Consider the following 15,476-nt stretch of genomic DNA (forward strand, 5'->3'; position numbering starts at 1 on the left):
CCAGCATGCCGAGACAGCTGTTTGCTGTTTAGGCATGCTGGGATTTGTAGCTTTGCAACATCTGGAGGGCTACAGTTTAGCGACAACTGCACAGTGATCCCCAAACTATGGCCCTCCAGGTGTTGCAAATCTACAAATCCCAGAATGCCCAGACAGCAAACTGCTGTGTGACTCATAGATCAAGCCACCAATTGTGCAAGTTCTCCCACTTAAATAGATGAGAGGCCTGTAATTTTCATCATAGGTATACCTCAATTATGAGATACATAATGAGAAAAAAAATCCATAAAATCACATTGTCTGATTTTTAAAGAATGGGCAACACGGACTTTCAACTCCCTCCAAAGGACATGGGGTTGAGATCTGGGGACTGGCTAGGCCGCTTCAGAACCTTGAAATGCTTCTTATGAAGCCACTCCTTCATTGCTCAGGCGGTGTGTTTGGGATCATTTCATGCTGAAAAACCCAGCCACGTTTCATCTTCAATGCCCTTGCTGATGGAAGGAGGTTTTAACTCAAAATCTGACCATACATGGCCCCATTCATTCTTTTCTTTACACTGATCAGTCGTCCTCGTCCCTTGGCAGAAAAACAACCCCAAAGCTTGATGTTTCCACCCCCATGCTTCACAGTAGGTATGGTGTTCTTTGGATGCAACTCGGCATTCTTTCTCCTCCAAACACGACGAGTTGAGTTTTTCCCCAAAAATATGTACTTTGGTTTCATCTGACCATATGACATTCTCCCAATCCTCTTCTGGATCATCCAAATGCTCTCTAGCCAACTTCAGATGGCCCTGGACATGTACTGGCTTAGCAGGAGGACATGTCTGGCACTCCATTAAAAAACAAGAAACCTACAACTTCTTCTATCTACTGGAAACAATGGAAAACATTTGTCTCTTGGTGTGGCTCCTCCCCTCCCAATCCTTTGAACCCTGATATACCTCAAATTTTAAACTTTCTTCAAGATAGGCTTGACAAGGGATTATCCATCAGTACTTTAAAAGTACGAACAGCAGCCTTAGGTTGTTTCTTTGACTCAAGTATGGCAGAACATAAGTTGATCAGAATATTTTTTGGTGCTGTGACAAGACTAAAACCAAAAATATCTAACCTTTCTCTACCTTGGGATCTAAATTTAGTACTCACTAGTCTTACCAAAGAACCATTTGAACCACTTTCATACTCTTCCATGAAATTCCTAACTTGGAAAGCAGTCTTCCTGACAGCCATCACAACAGCAAGAAGAGTGAGATTCAAGCATTTTCAATTGAAGAACCCTACCTTATTGTGCTTGAAGACAGAATTATCCTAAAACTAAATGCAGCTTTTTTTTTTATTTTTTTTTACCAAAAGTTGTGACAAACTTTCCTAGAACCCAAGATATTATCCTACCAACTTTTTTAGCAATTCTCCAAAAAACAAAAAAGAAGAAATATTCCATTCATTGGATGTCAGAAGAACCATCCTTCTCTATTTACAGCAGACTAAGGATTGGAGAAAATATCTAAATCTCTTTATTCAGTTCCAGGGCCCTAATAAAGGGAAGAAAGCCTCTAAAGCTTCTATTGCCAGATCGGTGAAGTTATCTATTGCTGAAGCTTACAGAAGATCTGGGAAACAAGTTCCTGAACATCTAAAAGCTCATTCAACCAGAGCAATGGAAGTCTCCTGGGCTGAAAAATCTTCTGCTTCATTAGAGCAGATTTGCAGGGCAGCGACTTGGTCTACCCTCATACCTTCTTTAAACATTACAAATTGCATGTAGCCTTGTCTCAGGATTTGGCTTTTTGACGGAAAGTGCTGCAAGCCGTAGTCCCTCCCTAGACATGTGGTGCTGATGTGATGATGAGATAAAAAATGAGAATGATGACTTACCGATAATTCTGTTTTCTTGAATCATCACATCAGCACCCTTTAATCCCTCCCTAAGTAGTGTACATATGTTTAGTTATATATATATGTATTCTTCTTAGTAATTTCTGAACACTGAGGGGTTGTCTGGGGAGGGGCCTTTTAGCCTCTTTGTGCTTCCTGTTCCTTTAGGATCAATGGGGCAATCTAAAAGTGGTGCTGATGTGATGATTCAAGAAAACAGAATTATCGGTAAGTCATAATTCCCATTTTCGCCAGCGCTGATCTCGGGATGTCGAGATCAGGGGAGGTGCACATGTTCACCTGCTCTTCTTGGATTAGCAGAGCCGGGAACGAATCAGAGCGATTGCCATTATTTTGGAGGTCTCAGGACCCCCATAATCACCGCTTGGTGCCTGGTGGTGACCGAAAAACTGGAGGGCGTACAGGTACCCCCCTGGTCCTTATGTACCAGGACCACATGGTGTACATTTTTCCACCCCAAATCCCAATCTCTCTATATATAAAAGTTTCCTTTCCTTTGAAAAAAAGTATACAATCTCAATAAATGTCAGAATGGCATCAGTTTGGGGAATTTAGGTTTTAGAATTTTTGGTCCAGCTAATTTATGTCATAGGTCTTGGTCTTTAACCCGTTAAGGACGCAGCCCTTTTGGGCCTTAAGGACGCAGACCATTTTATTTAAGTTTTCGTTTTTTCCTCCTCGCCTTAAAAAAATCATAACTCTTTTATATTTTCATCCACAGACTAGTATGAGGGCTTGTTTTTTGCGCGACCAGTTGTCCGTTGTAATGCCACCACTCACTTTACCATAAAATTCATGGCACAACCAAAAAAATACTATTTGTGTGGGGAAATAAAAAAGAAAACCGCAATTTTGCTAATTTTGGAAGGTTTTGTTTTCACGCCGTACAATTTACGGTCAAAATTACATGTGTTATTTATTCTTTGGGTCAATACGATTAAAATGATACCCATGATAACAACATACTTTTCTATTACTGTTGCGCTTAAAAAAATCACAAACTTTTTAACCAAATTAGTACATTTAAAATCCCTCTATTTTGAAGACCTATAACTTTCATTTTTCCGTATAAGTGGCAGTATGGGGCTCATTTTTTGCGCCGTGATCTGTACTTTTTATTGATACCATATTTGCTTATATAAAACTTTTAATAAATTTTTTTATTTTTGGGGGGAATAAAATGTTATAAAAAAGCATCTATTTTTTTTTTTTTTTACGTTCATGCCGTTCACCGTACGGTATCATTAACATTTTATTTTAATAGTTCAGATATTTACGCACGCGGCAATACCAAATATGTATATAAAATATTGTTTTAACACTTTTTGGGGGTGAAATTGGTTTTTATTGGGGGAAGGAGTTTTTCACATTTTTATAATTTTTTTACTTTATTTTTTTTACTTTTATTTTTCGCTTTAATAGTCCCCATAGGTGACTACTTATAGCAATCATTCGATTACTAATACTGTTCAGTGCTATGTATAGGACATAGCACTGATCAGCATTATCGGTCATCTTCTGCTCTTGTCTGCGGGAATGCAGATCAGAGCAGAAGACTCCCGGAAGCCAGCGGAGGCAGGTGAGGGGACCTCCGTCTGCCGTGATGGATGATCGGATCGCCGCGGCAGCGCTGCGGGCAATCCGATCATTCATTTTAGTGACCGAGATGCTGCAGATGCCGTGATCTGTATTGATCACGGCATCTGAGGGGTTAATAGCGGACATCCGCGAGATCGCGGGTGTCCGCCATTACCGGCGGGTCCCTGGCTGCGATCAACATGATCCGCGCATCGCTCCGATTCCCCCCGGTTATGCTTAGGACGTAAATGTACGTCCTGGTGCATTAAGTACCACCTCACTAGGACATACATTTACGTCCTTCGTCGTTAAGGGTAGAAACACACAATACAGATATGCTGCACATTATCTGCTCCTTTTGGCACATTTTCTGCTGAAGTGGTCCAGCTAGAAGGGAGAAGTATAAACACTTTCTTTGATATGACCCCCTCCAGTTGAATCCACCTCTGCCTTCTTCTGTAGAAAATCTGTAGCGTATCTGCAACATGTTTATACCCTAAATATGTTCATTTTTTGTCAGGCAGACCTATCAACTCTTATTACCTTATAACATTCCACAAGGGACTCATAGCTGCATTGCTTTGTGTCTATGGCCAGCAAAGGATTCAGCTTTGTGAGGAACAACAGAATTCTCTCTAACACCATTCAGGAAAAAAATTAAAATTAGGGAAATGTCTTTGCCCTTGACGCTGCACAAAAGCAAAAAAAAATTTCTTTTTGGCCTGTAATGACTCTCCAACTATATTAGCAACTAGCTTAATACCCGGCGTTGCCTGTTTTTTCCTTCCTAATCCTTGTTGGGGAGGAAAATAATCAAAGGAGGAAGCTTTTGACTTCATATCCCATCCTAATATATTGTTGTCATTTCCTAACCTCCTATCCCGTCCTCCTATCCCGTCCTCCTATCCCGTCCTCCTATCCCGTCCTCCTATCCCGTCCTCCTATCCCGTCCTCCTATCCCGTCCTCCTATCCCGTCCTCCCATCCCGTCCTCCCATCCCGTCCTCCCATCCCGTCCTCCCATCCCGTCCTCCCATCCCGTCCTCCCATCCCGTCCTCCCATCCCGTCCTCCCATCCCGTCCTCCCATCCCGTCCTCCCATCCCGTCCTCCCATCCCGTCCTCATATCCTGACCTGTAATATGTGTACCAGGTATTGAAATATCTCCAGACGTACAGAAGTTATGTAGGAACATACATTTCCCATTAATTTGCATGGGACTTTAAACAAAAACCCAGACACTCACAAATGGGGTAGTTAAGGGTTAAATTAACTATCCTATATTTTAAGTGGACATATAAGTAACATGTGACCAAGTATTATCGAAATATCTCCAGCTGTTTGGAAGTTATGCAGCAACATATATTTTCCATAGACTTGTATAGGACTTTAAACATAAACCCCGCCCCTGGCAAATGGGGGTGAGTAAGGGTTAAATCACCTATCCTATGTTTGTTGTTGACATATAAGTAACATGTGTGCCAAGTTTCATGTTAATATCTTTAGCCGTTCGGAAGTTTTTGTGGAACATACCGTATTTTTCGCCGTATAAGACGCACTTTTTCTTCCCCAAAATTGGGGGGGGAATAGTTGGTGCGTCTTATACGGCGAATACCTGCGGCCATCAATGGCCGGGACCCGCCGCTAATACAAGACATCACCGATCGCGGTGATGCCCTGTATTAACCCTTCAAACCTAACCGCCGCGTCTGAAGCGAAAATAACACTAACCCGGCTGCTCAGTCGGGCTGTTCGGGACCGCCGCGGTGAAATCGCTGCGTCCCGAACAGCTTACAGGACACCGGGAGGGACCTTACCTGCCTCCTCGGTGTCTTCTCCGTGCCGGGATCCCCTGCGCTCTCATTCGACGTCATCACGTCGTTGCGCACACCATCATCCAATAGGAGCGGCGTGGGTAGCGGCGGGATGATGGCGACGTGATGACGGCGACTGAGAGCGTGGATCCCGGGGAAGAAGAAGTCCGGAGCGTCGGGGACTTCGATGACAGCGAAAACTACGGTACATGCACACACACACGTTGAGTTTTATATATATAGATTATAAATAATCTATTGCAAAGTCTTATAGGGTATGTTTGTTCACACCTGCATATTGCAGATCTACCACACATTTTGTTCCTAGATTCATTGCAGAAAGCCAAGGCTTACATTTGAATTTCTGTCCTAAATGTACAGTTTAAACTTCTCTGAATCCTCACAAAGCCTGTGTACAGTTAATCAGACTGCTTTTCCATGCAGAATCCAAAGGGATAAGGGTTTGCTTCTTCTTCTTGCATTTTTTTCTTTTTTAGTTTATGTTGCAATAATGCATGCTCAGCTTAAAATACAACGCTTTAGTAAAGCTTTTGTATGTCTTCAGGAGTGTGAACTATTTTTAGATAGATACGAGATTCTAGGTTGGTTCTCTTCTACGGAGCACATTACATGGCTCGATCTCGGACGATCATGATGACGGGATTTATCGTCCATTTATTTATCTGCCACATATATATGCTATTACACAGGGTGGTGGGTGGCTGACAAATGTTAAATGTCAAAACCCCAAGATCAGCCAATGAAAGACTGTTTGCTCTTTTGACGACTGATCATTGTTTCTGTTACGCATGGTGATTATTGTCCCTTTTAGACCAATAATCACCCCATGTAATAGTGCCCAAAGAGCTCTTTGTGTTAAATAGGTTGTCAGGGACTACAAAAGAAAGTCTGAATTTTTCTTTATCTAGAGACAGAGCTTACCTGGACACACTTACCTGGTATTACCCATTAAAGTGAGCTGTAGTATCAGAGACAGCCAATTGGTATGGGTATTGCCTTTTAATGGAATTAAAGTAGACATTTTTTTCTTAGTCTGGGCTCCCCTTTTAAAATCTATGTGCAAGGGGGAATGCATCCTAATGTTTTTACAAGCATCAATTAGTATTCTTTTACATTGTAATTTTTCTTTTTCCAGACAATGTTGACTGCCATATCTATGAGTGCAATTGCAACAAATGGAGTTGTCCCAGGTAAGCAGGTGTTAGTTTTTTGTTTTTAACCTCCAGACATATTACGTTGTCACTTTAGAGCTTGCACAATTTGGTAAGTGGAATTCATTTGTACAAATGCTTCAATATTTGAACTTAAAGGAGAACTGCAGTGTTACACACTTATCCCCTATCTGATCGCTGGGGAGTCCAAATGCTGGGACCCCCTGCGATCTCCTGTACGTGACCGTGGCTCTCCAGTGCAGGAGGCGTGTCGGCCACAGCATGACGCTGCGCAACACGCCCCTCCAAGTATCTTTATGGGAGAGGCGAAGATGCAGCATTCGTGCATCCCTGCTCCTCCCATAGAGCTGTATGGAGGGGGCGTGTTGTCGACCTCAGTCCCCTGATCTGTCCACTCGTGTAGTGTCTGCAGAGAACTGTGTCCAGGCACAGCAAGGCTGCAAAATAGTGAGTAGAGTGAGACTCAGCCAATCAAAGTGGCTTTGCTGACTCAGCATTTCTCATCGGCTGCTTGGGAACATTTCTCTTTACGGAACAGTTTTCTTTAGTACACCAGGTCCCTGTAGAGGAGATCATGGGGGGGTCCCAGAGGTAGGACCCCCAGCGATCAGACACCTATCCCCTATTTCTCTATCGGCTCCATTGGGGGACACAGACCATGGGTGTATGCTGCTGTCTCTAGGAGGTATGACACTATGGCAACAAAAAAGTTGGCTCCTCCCAGCAGGATATACCCGCCTCCAGGCCTTGAGCTAATCAGTTTTAGCTTAGTGTCTGAAGGAGGTGGACATGGTCTGGAATTCTCCAGACCAGGTCTTCTGTTTTATTATTTTCCTAGTTAGGGATGTGTTAGTTTTTTTATTCCTTTTTCTTTCATGTTTTCAGGTGAGGACTCAGGAACTGCGGCTCACTGTTTCCCCATTGCAATTGAGGGGGCACAGACATTGCGTATATGCGCTGTTCACCCCCTCTCGCCAATGGTCAGCACCTGGGGTTGTACCTCATGGGTCGGGGTCCCCCTATTCCCTGCTCGCCTCGCTCGCACATGGTAGCTCGGCGTGATGCAGGTGACAGAAAGCTGACTGAAGACCTCACAGAAGACTCCATTAGGTAAGTTCTTCTGACTGAGGTGAGTATATATTCTTTTTCCCTTAGGTGCTGGAGACCCTCAGTTTTTAGCCCACCTTTCAAGGTCTAAGGGACTGGCCTGTGCTAGGGGCTTTATCTTTTACTCTGGGGTGAGCAGTGGCATATTTGGAATGAATGGATCACTTTATTATTATGCTCTCGTGTGTGGGTGTTTTACTATGCGGCGGACAGCCGTGGCGCTTACTGCCGCGTCGCTTATACTGTTCGGGCGCATGAAGCGCCGACTTACTTTCACTTTCGACAGCAGACTGCTGACGGCGAATATGTGTCTTGCACGCTCACTTCCCTGCGGGCGCATGTTCGGCTGACGTGCGCTCGGGGCAAGGAGCGAGCGCCATTACTGTTCTTCTTCTGCATTTCGGCAGCCAGTGCGCTATAGCTCCGCCCACAGGGCCGCTGGAGCTTACTGGAGGTGCGAATCGTCCTCCAATCAGCGCCGTGCGCGCGATTCGGTGGCATGGGTCAATCAGACAGTGCCCCTGCTCCAGGCACTCCCCTCTCTGGCTATTGGCTGGCCTGTTTCTCCCTCTCTATCTACACAGAGCGGAGTCCTCTCACAGCAGTTGCCACAGGGAACAGAGACTCGGGTGAGAAAGTTCTTTTATCTTTATGTCCATACCCAGAACTGTTCCTCCCTCTAAACAGACAACTGGAGTGTTAGTTTCCTATTTTGTCTGTAAGAGCTGTCATTCCAAAATGCCTGGTTCTGCTGAACCCACTTGCTCTGCCTGCTCCACTGCTCCCCCAGACCCCCTGGAACCCCGGATGCTCTTTCGGTCCTGGTGGATTCGGCCGCCCCTCCAGCCTGGGTTTCTTCCCTATCCCAGTATATGGCTGACTTGACTCAAGTCTCCCGTTCGGTGGCTGAGGCCTCCGAACACGTGGTGTCTGCCTTGAAGAGGTCTGCCCTGCGCCGACCTTCTAAAGGGCCCCGCTCCTCTTCTCCACATACTTCACGCTCTCACAAGCGTACTAGGGGTGCATCTTCTGACTCTTCCATTGAGTCTTCAGGTAGACGTGGGTGCTCCCCTCGTGGGTCCGCCCCCCCCGTGTCATCTCGTCACAAACGTCGCGCCTACAGAGGACGTTCCCAGAGCCGTGTACTTGGTCAGGGTCGCCCCCCTCCAGGGCTGCCTCCACTCGTTCACATTCTCCTGGTGAACTGGTGGATGAGGCTTCCGAATCGGCATCTGACTCAGAGGACCGCTCGGATACAGTTGAAATGGTGAACTCATTGGTTGCGGCCATAAGAGACAACTTTCACTTAGAGGACCCAGGATCTTCCGACGTGACTCGTGAAGTATCCTTTCATTGTGCTAAACCAGCACCTCAAAGGTTCAGCTCTCACGCTGAATTTGACACCCTTCTGGAATCTGCATGGAAACATCTGGACAAGAGGTTCCCGGGAATGAAGAAGGTTCAGGTGCGTTACCCATTCGACAAGGACCTTGTCTCTAAGGTAGTTTCCCTCCCTCGCTGGATCCACCAGTTTCCCGCCTCTCTAAGGCTACTACACTGCCGCTAGCAGATGCGGCTGCTTTCAAGGATTCCACAGACAAGAAGGTGGAGTCCTTAGTGAAGTTTGCCTCTGAAGCAGCAGGCTCTTCTCTGCTTCCCACCTTCACCTTGGCATGGGTGTCCAAGGCCCTATCGGTGTGGCGCTCAAAACTCCGTCAGGGTATCCAGGCGGTATCCCCCCCAGAGGATCTGTCGGCTTTGGTTCTCCAATGTTCTAAAGCTGGGGACTTTCTGTGAACAGCTTCCATGCAGTCAGCCCGTTGTGCTGCCTTTGCTGTGGGTCACCTAGCGGCCCTCCGCCGTTCCATGTGGCTTAAGGCTTGGGATGCGGATGCCGCCTCCAAAAGGTCTCTCACCGAGCTTCCTTTTACTAGTGCCCGTCTTTTTGGCAAGTGCCTTGACGAGATTATCTCTGAGGCGACGGGGGGTAAGAGTTCCTTGTTGCCTCAAAATAAGGTTCGCTCTACTTCCCAGAGGAAGTCCTCCTCCTTTCGGTCCTTTCGGACTTTTGGCCCTAATAAGGGGTCTGGGCAGGCGCCTTCGCGGGACGAGAAGGCTCCCTGGTTCCGGGCGCGCCCGTCTTGGAAGTCGGACACCAACCGTTCCGGCTGCTTGGCAACCAAATCGGGCAACCGCAAACCCACTTCCGCATGAAGTGATTCCCCCACCTGCAGATTTTTCTCGGGTGGAAGGTCTTCTCTTACTTTTTCGAGACATCTGGACCACACAAATTCAGGACTCTTGGGCCAGGGACGTGGTGTCCAACGGACCAATCTTTTTGTGGTCCCCAAGAAGGGTGGTTCTGTGCGGCCAATCCTGAACCTCAAGCGTCTCAACCGTCATCTTCTCATCCGCCACTTTCGAGTGGAATCTCTCCGTTCGGTAGTGGCATCCATGGAACAAGGAGAGTTTCTTTCTTCGGTGGACATCAAAGATGCCTACCTCCATGTTCCAATATTTCCCGGCCAACAACGGTACCTCCGCTTTGCGGTTCCGGAGGGGCATTTTCAATTCGTAGCCCTCCCCTTTGATCTGGCCACTGCTCCGCGGGTCTTTACCAAGATCCTTGTGCCAGTGATAGCCCTGTTGCGGTCGAGAGGAGTCTCAGTGATCCCTTACCTGGATGACCTTCTCATCAAGGCTCCCACCAGAGTCCAGACCCTGGAGAATGTGGATCTCACTCTCCAAACCCTGGATCGCTTTGGGTGGATGTTCAACCGGGACAAGTCTGTCCTCTCTCCCACCCAGTCTCTGATCTTTTTGGGACTTCAATTCAACACGGCCTCTGCCCGGGTTTGCCTTCTGACCAGACAAACGTCTGACTCTCCTGTCAGGAGTCCGCTCCCTTCGTGCCCAGGTCTCAGTTTCCATCCGCATTTGCATGGAAGTCTTGGGTCGGATGGTAGCGGCCATGGAGGCCGTACCCTTTGCCCAGTTTCATTACCGCCCCCTTCAACTGGCAATTCTCTCTCGATGAGACAGATCTCCTCTGTCTCTAGATCGCAAGATTGCTCTCCCTCGCCGGATCTGTCACTCTCTGCTCTGGTGGTTCCGCTCCCCCCCCCCCTTCTTCTTCAGGGGCAATCATTTCTTCCACTCCACTGGCAGGTAGTTAAAACTGATGCCAGTCTGTCGGGCTGGGGCGGTGTGTTCAGGGCCTGGACAGTTCAAGGCCTCTGGTCTCCCCGGGAAGCCCTTCTTCTGATAAACATCTTGGAACTGAGGGTGATTCTTCTTTGTCTTCTTCATTGGGAGTCCCTGCTTCAGTCCCGCCCTGTCTGCGTCCAGTCTGACAACGCCACGGCCGTAGCGTACATAAATCGGCAAGGCGGCACTCACAGCTCGACAGCTATGGCCGAGGTGACAGATTCTCATTTGGGCGGAAAACAAGGTTCTGGCCATTTCGGCAATTCACATTCCGGGTGTGCTCAACTGGGAAGCGGACTTCCTCAGCCGGTCCTCAGTCGACCTTGGCGAGTGGTCCCTACATCCAGAGGTCTTTGCGCAGATCTGCCAACTCTGGGGCATTCCAGACGTGGACCTTTTCGCGTTTTGGCACAATCGGAAGATCCTTCCATTTGTGTCAAAGTCCCGGGACCCCCTGGCTCTAGCCGTGGACGCCATAGTGATTCCTTGGGCGGGGTTTGCTCTGCCCTATCTTTTCCCTCCCCTTCCGCTCCTTCCCAGGGTTCTGAGGAAGCTCAGAGCGGACGACGTTCCTGCCATACTGGTAGCTCCAGATTGGCCCCGAAGGTCGTGGTACGCCGACGTGGTCAGGCTCCTGGACGACACTCCACTGCGCCTTCCACTTCGTTCGGACCTGCTGTTTCAGGGTCCTCTTTGCCACCCCAATTTACAGTCGCTGCATTCAACGGCGTGGCGGTTGAGACCGCGGTTTTGAAAGCCTGCGGTTTCTCTTCCCAAGTCATTCGCACCATGCTCAGGGCTCGTAAGCCCTCCTCGGCAAAAATTTACCACCATACCTGGCGGTCTTATTTTCGTTGGTGTGAAGCTCAGGTCTTGTCTCCTGTTACTTTTTCTGTCCCCCGTCTTCTCTTCTTCTTGCAGTCGGGATTGGAACTGGGGTTGTCTCTCAGTTCCCTTAAGGGTCAGGTTTCGGCCCTTTCTATTCTTTTCCAGCGTCCTCTGACTTCTAATTCTCATGTCCGGACCTTCCTTCAAGGAGTGGCGCATGCTGCCCCTCCTTATCGGTCACCTTCTCCCCCTTGGGACTTGAATCTGGTTCTGGGTGTCCTCCAAGGTGAACCTTTTTAACCCCTTAGGGAAGTGTCCCTGCGCCTCCTTTCTTGGAAAGTGGCGTTTCTTGTTGCGATCTCCTCCATTCGGAGAGTGTCTGAATTGGTAGCTCTCTCCTGCCGTTCTCCGTTTCTGGTGATTCACCAGGACAAGGTTGTCTTCCGGCCAGATCCTTCCTTTTTGCCTAAGGTCGTTTCGGCCTTTCATCTCAATGAGGACATTGTCCTTCCGTTCTTTTGTCCCGCTCCTTCTCATCCTAAGGAGCGTTTACTCCACAAGCTGGATGTGGTTCGGGCTGTTAGGTCCTACCTCTCTATCACTTCTTTGTTTCGTCAATGTGATTCCTTTTTCATCCTTACGGAAGGTCGTTGTAAGGGACAACGTGCTTCCAAGGCCACCATTTCTCGGTGGATCTGGTCTGCCATTTCGGAAGCCTATCGCTGTAGGGGAAGATTCCTCCTTTCAGAGTTGTGGCTCATTCTACCCATTCTGTTGGGGCACCCTGGGCTCTCCAGAACAAAGACTTGGCCTTGCAGATTTGCAAGGCGGCTACTTGGTCTTCTTTGCACACTTTCTCGAGGTTCTACCGGGTTCACACCTTCTCATCGGCTGATGCTAGTCTGGGCCGTAAAGTGCTGCAGGCGGCAGTGGAGCAGCCGTCTGCCTGACTATCTGCCCACCCAAGGACGGCTTTGGTATGTCACATGGTCTGTGTCCCCCAATGGAGCCGATAGAGAAAAGTAGATTTTTTTAATCCTTACCGTAAAATCTCTTTCTCGAAGGATCCATTGGGGGACAAAGCTCCTGCCCCCTTTTGGGTTTCTCTTTGGTCCGAGGGTGTGTTCAGTTATATTTTTTCTTCTGGTTCTCGGACAGTTCGTGTTTTTTCCTTGACCTGTCAGTCCTCTCCTATTGCTCTGGTACTAAAACTGATTAGCTCAGGGCCTGGAGGTGGGTATATCCTGCTGGGAGGAGTCGACTTTTTTGTTGCCATAGTGTCATACCTCCTAGAGACAGCAGCATACACCCATGGTCTGTGTCCCCCAATGGATCCTTGGAGAAAGAGATTTTACGATAAGGATTAAAAAATCTCTTTTTTGCGGATAGGAGGTAAGTGTCTTACACTGCAGTATACTTTTAATGGGCACTTTAAAAAGCTTTGCAGCATTGCAAGTAGTTATATATAATGCTCCATACAGTATAATACTATATTGATAGGTCTTCATTTCTAGTGGTCTGTGAATGGTTCTTAATCTATTTACAGCACAAATGGAGTTGTGTTTTGCATTCACTTTATTCATAACTCTGTTCTAATTTTTATAAAAGCAAATAAGTTATGTTTTATAATAAACACATTTGTTTATAGCCGGTCATGTTCAAGTGCGAAAGACTACCTTTTTTTAGGTTTTGTTTTTCCTCCTCCTTCTAATGTTCACTAAAAGTTCATTTGTCTTCAAGTCTCTAGAATATTTTATAATTTATTAAATAATAAAAGTGAAATATTTTCTTTTTTCTGTTTGGTTTAAAATTGTCTTAATGGTTTATTATTTAAAGCGTACCTGTCAGATCCCCCCTCCCAAAAAAAACTTTTGTGTTACTCAGTACCTCATCCTGATCCTGATCATGTACATGTAATGTTCACTGATATTTCACAAAAAATAACATATTGCAGCTGCTCAATGTCTTTTCAATTGTCTCAAAGGGAGGGGGCATGTCTTGCCTGCACTGATGACTCCTCCCCCTTCCTCACTCTGCTGACTCACTGTTGGGAGCGAGTCTGGCAACTCTCCTTGGTAACCCTTTCCTCTCTGGATTTGTGCTGTACACACGCAATGATTATTGTAAATTGCCTTTACTCTACCACTGACGTCAATATGGTGAGTGTATAACTTACATCTTCCTGTCATTCATGTGTGTCATTAAACCGCACGTTTTTTCTTCAATTTTGTCGCACAATTATCTTTTTTTTTCTGTTTCACCATAGATTTTTGGGTAAAATGATTGATGTCATTGCAAAGTAGAATTGGTGGCGCAAAAAATAAGCCATCATATGGATTTTTAGGTGCAAAATTGAAAGAATTACATTTTTTTAAAGGTTAGGAGGAAAAAACAAAAGTGGAAAAACCCCGGGTCCTTAAGGGGTTAAAGTATATTAGAAAAACTATTGTTTTCCCAAGATATTCAACATATAAAAAGTTTTTATATCTAACAGTGCCCATTTAATGCTTGATATTAACAGCTGGCGGTTCGTACTACATGATATCAAGATCTTTAGGTCCAGAATTTGGAGGAGCTGTTGGTCTTTGCTTCTACCTGGGAACCACCTTTGCTGGAGCAATGTACATTCTTGGTACAATAGAGATTCTTTTGGTGAGGTTTTTTTTTTCCATTATACTTTTATAAATTTTATGGTTTTTTTTTATTCACTTGTTCACACCATGAGAAATTTAAAGAGCTGAACTTGCAAAGTACTGAATCATGTTTTGTTTTGTTCCTGTTGGGTTTTATTATGTTTGTAATGCCTCTGCGATGGTTACATTTGGTCTTTATCTTGCTGTTGTAAAGCAGTAGTCAGTTCAGAGTTCTGTCATTTGTAACTCTTGGTATTGAAGACAACTTTGACCTAGCTTGAAGCTGCTAGTAGAAGTTATATTGACCATATCATGCATGTTCTGCTTGGCCAAATCTTTGTTTTAGCAGTGACACAATATAATTAGCTTACAGACACAGATGGCACAGTTTATTCTTGATGGGCGAAACCTCCAAAAGTCTGTTGATGATCACTTAAATGGAATATGTCATCAGAAAATGACTTGTTGTTTAAATGAAGTTTTTATGTTAAACATATGTTTTTTTATAATGGTGTTTTTTCAAATTTTTTTTATTTTACTGTCAATATTTTATATTAATCATGACATCTTGCGGTTTAGGTCTCCAACAAAGCTGAGAAATATGGTTATATTTCTCAGCTTTGTTTGAGACCTAAACTGCAAGATTTCATGATTAATATAAAATATTGACAATAAAATGGAAAATTAGAAAAAAAAACACTGCTGAGGTAGCTGGAGGGTTTACCTCTCCTTCTGTGTCATCCATGGCTCTGTGATAAATAGTGCCTGGCTTGACCAGGCTCTATGAATCGAGCGCAGAGCACACAGATCAATGCAGTTTTTCCCCACAAATAATTTTTTGGTGATTTCGCAGTAGATTTTGAAGTGATTGATGCCATTACAAATTACAATTGGTGGCACAAAAAAAAAAAGGCATCATGAGTCTGTATGTGGAATATTGAAAAGGTTATGACTATTAGAAGGTGAGGAAGAAAAAACAAAAGTGCTAAAATTAATATTGGCCCGGCCTTTAAGGGATTTAAGTGTTTGTTATTTTATTAGCCTGGCGACAATAAGAAAATATTGAATTCCACCAGACAACCGCTTTAAAGACTGGTCCGATGAAAACGATCTTACCCCCATCCACAAGATGAGCAAAAATGTCTGATTGCAGAGATCCGACCGCTTTGGCGCTCCATTTATTTATATGGGAGCGCCAAAGATGCACAAGTCCAGT

General features: G+C 45.6%; 1 protein-coding gene across 10 annotated transcripts in view; it reads left to right on the forward strand.

The window, feature by feature from the left end:
• Window positions 1-15,476, forward strand: part of SLC12A7 (solute carrier family 12 member 7) — an 870,696-nt gene that overhangs the window by 422,237 nt on the left and 432,983 nt on the right. For all 10 annotated transcript variants that reach the window (XM_056520184.1, XM_056520194.1, XM_056520193.1 and 7 more), the window contains exons 5-6: window positions 6,449-6,503; window positions 14,149-14,279. In XM_056520184.1, the coding sequence (XP_056376159.1) occupies window positions 6,449-6,503; window positions 14,149-14,279 (186 nt within the window). The remainder of the gene's footprint in view (window positions 1-6,448; window positions 6,504-14,148; window positions 14,280-15,476) is intronic.

Source organism: Hyla sarda, chromosome 5, assembly GCF_029499605.1.
Source record: "Hyla sarda isolate aHylSar1 chromosome 5, aHylSar1.hap1, whole genome shotgun sequence".
NCBI lineage: Eukaryota > Metazoa > Chordata > Amphibia > Anura > Hylidae > Hyla > Hyla sarda.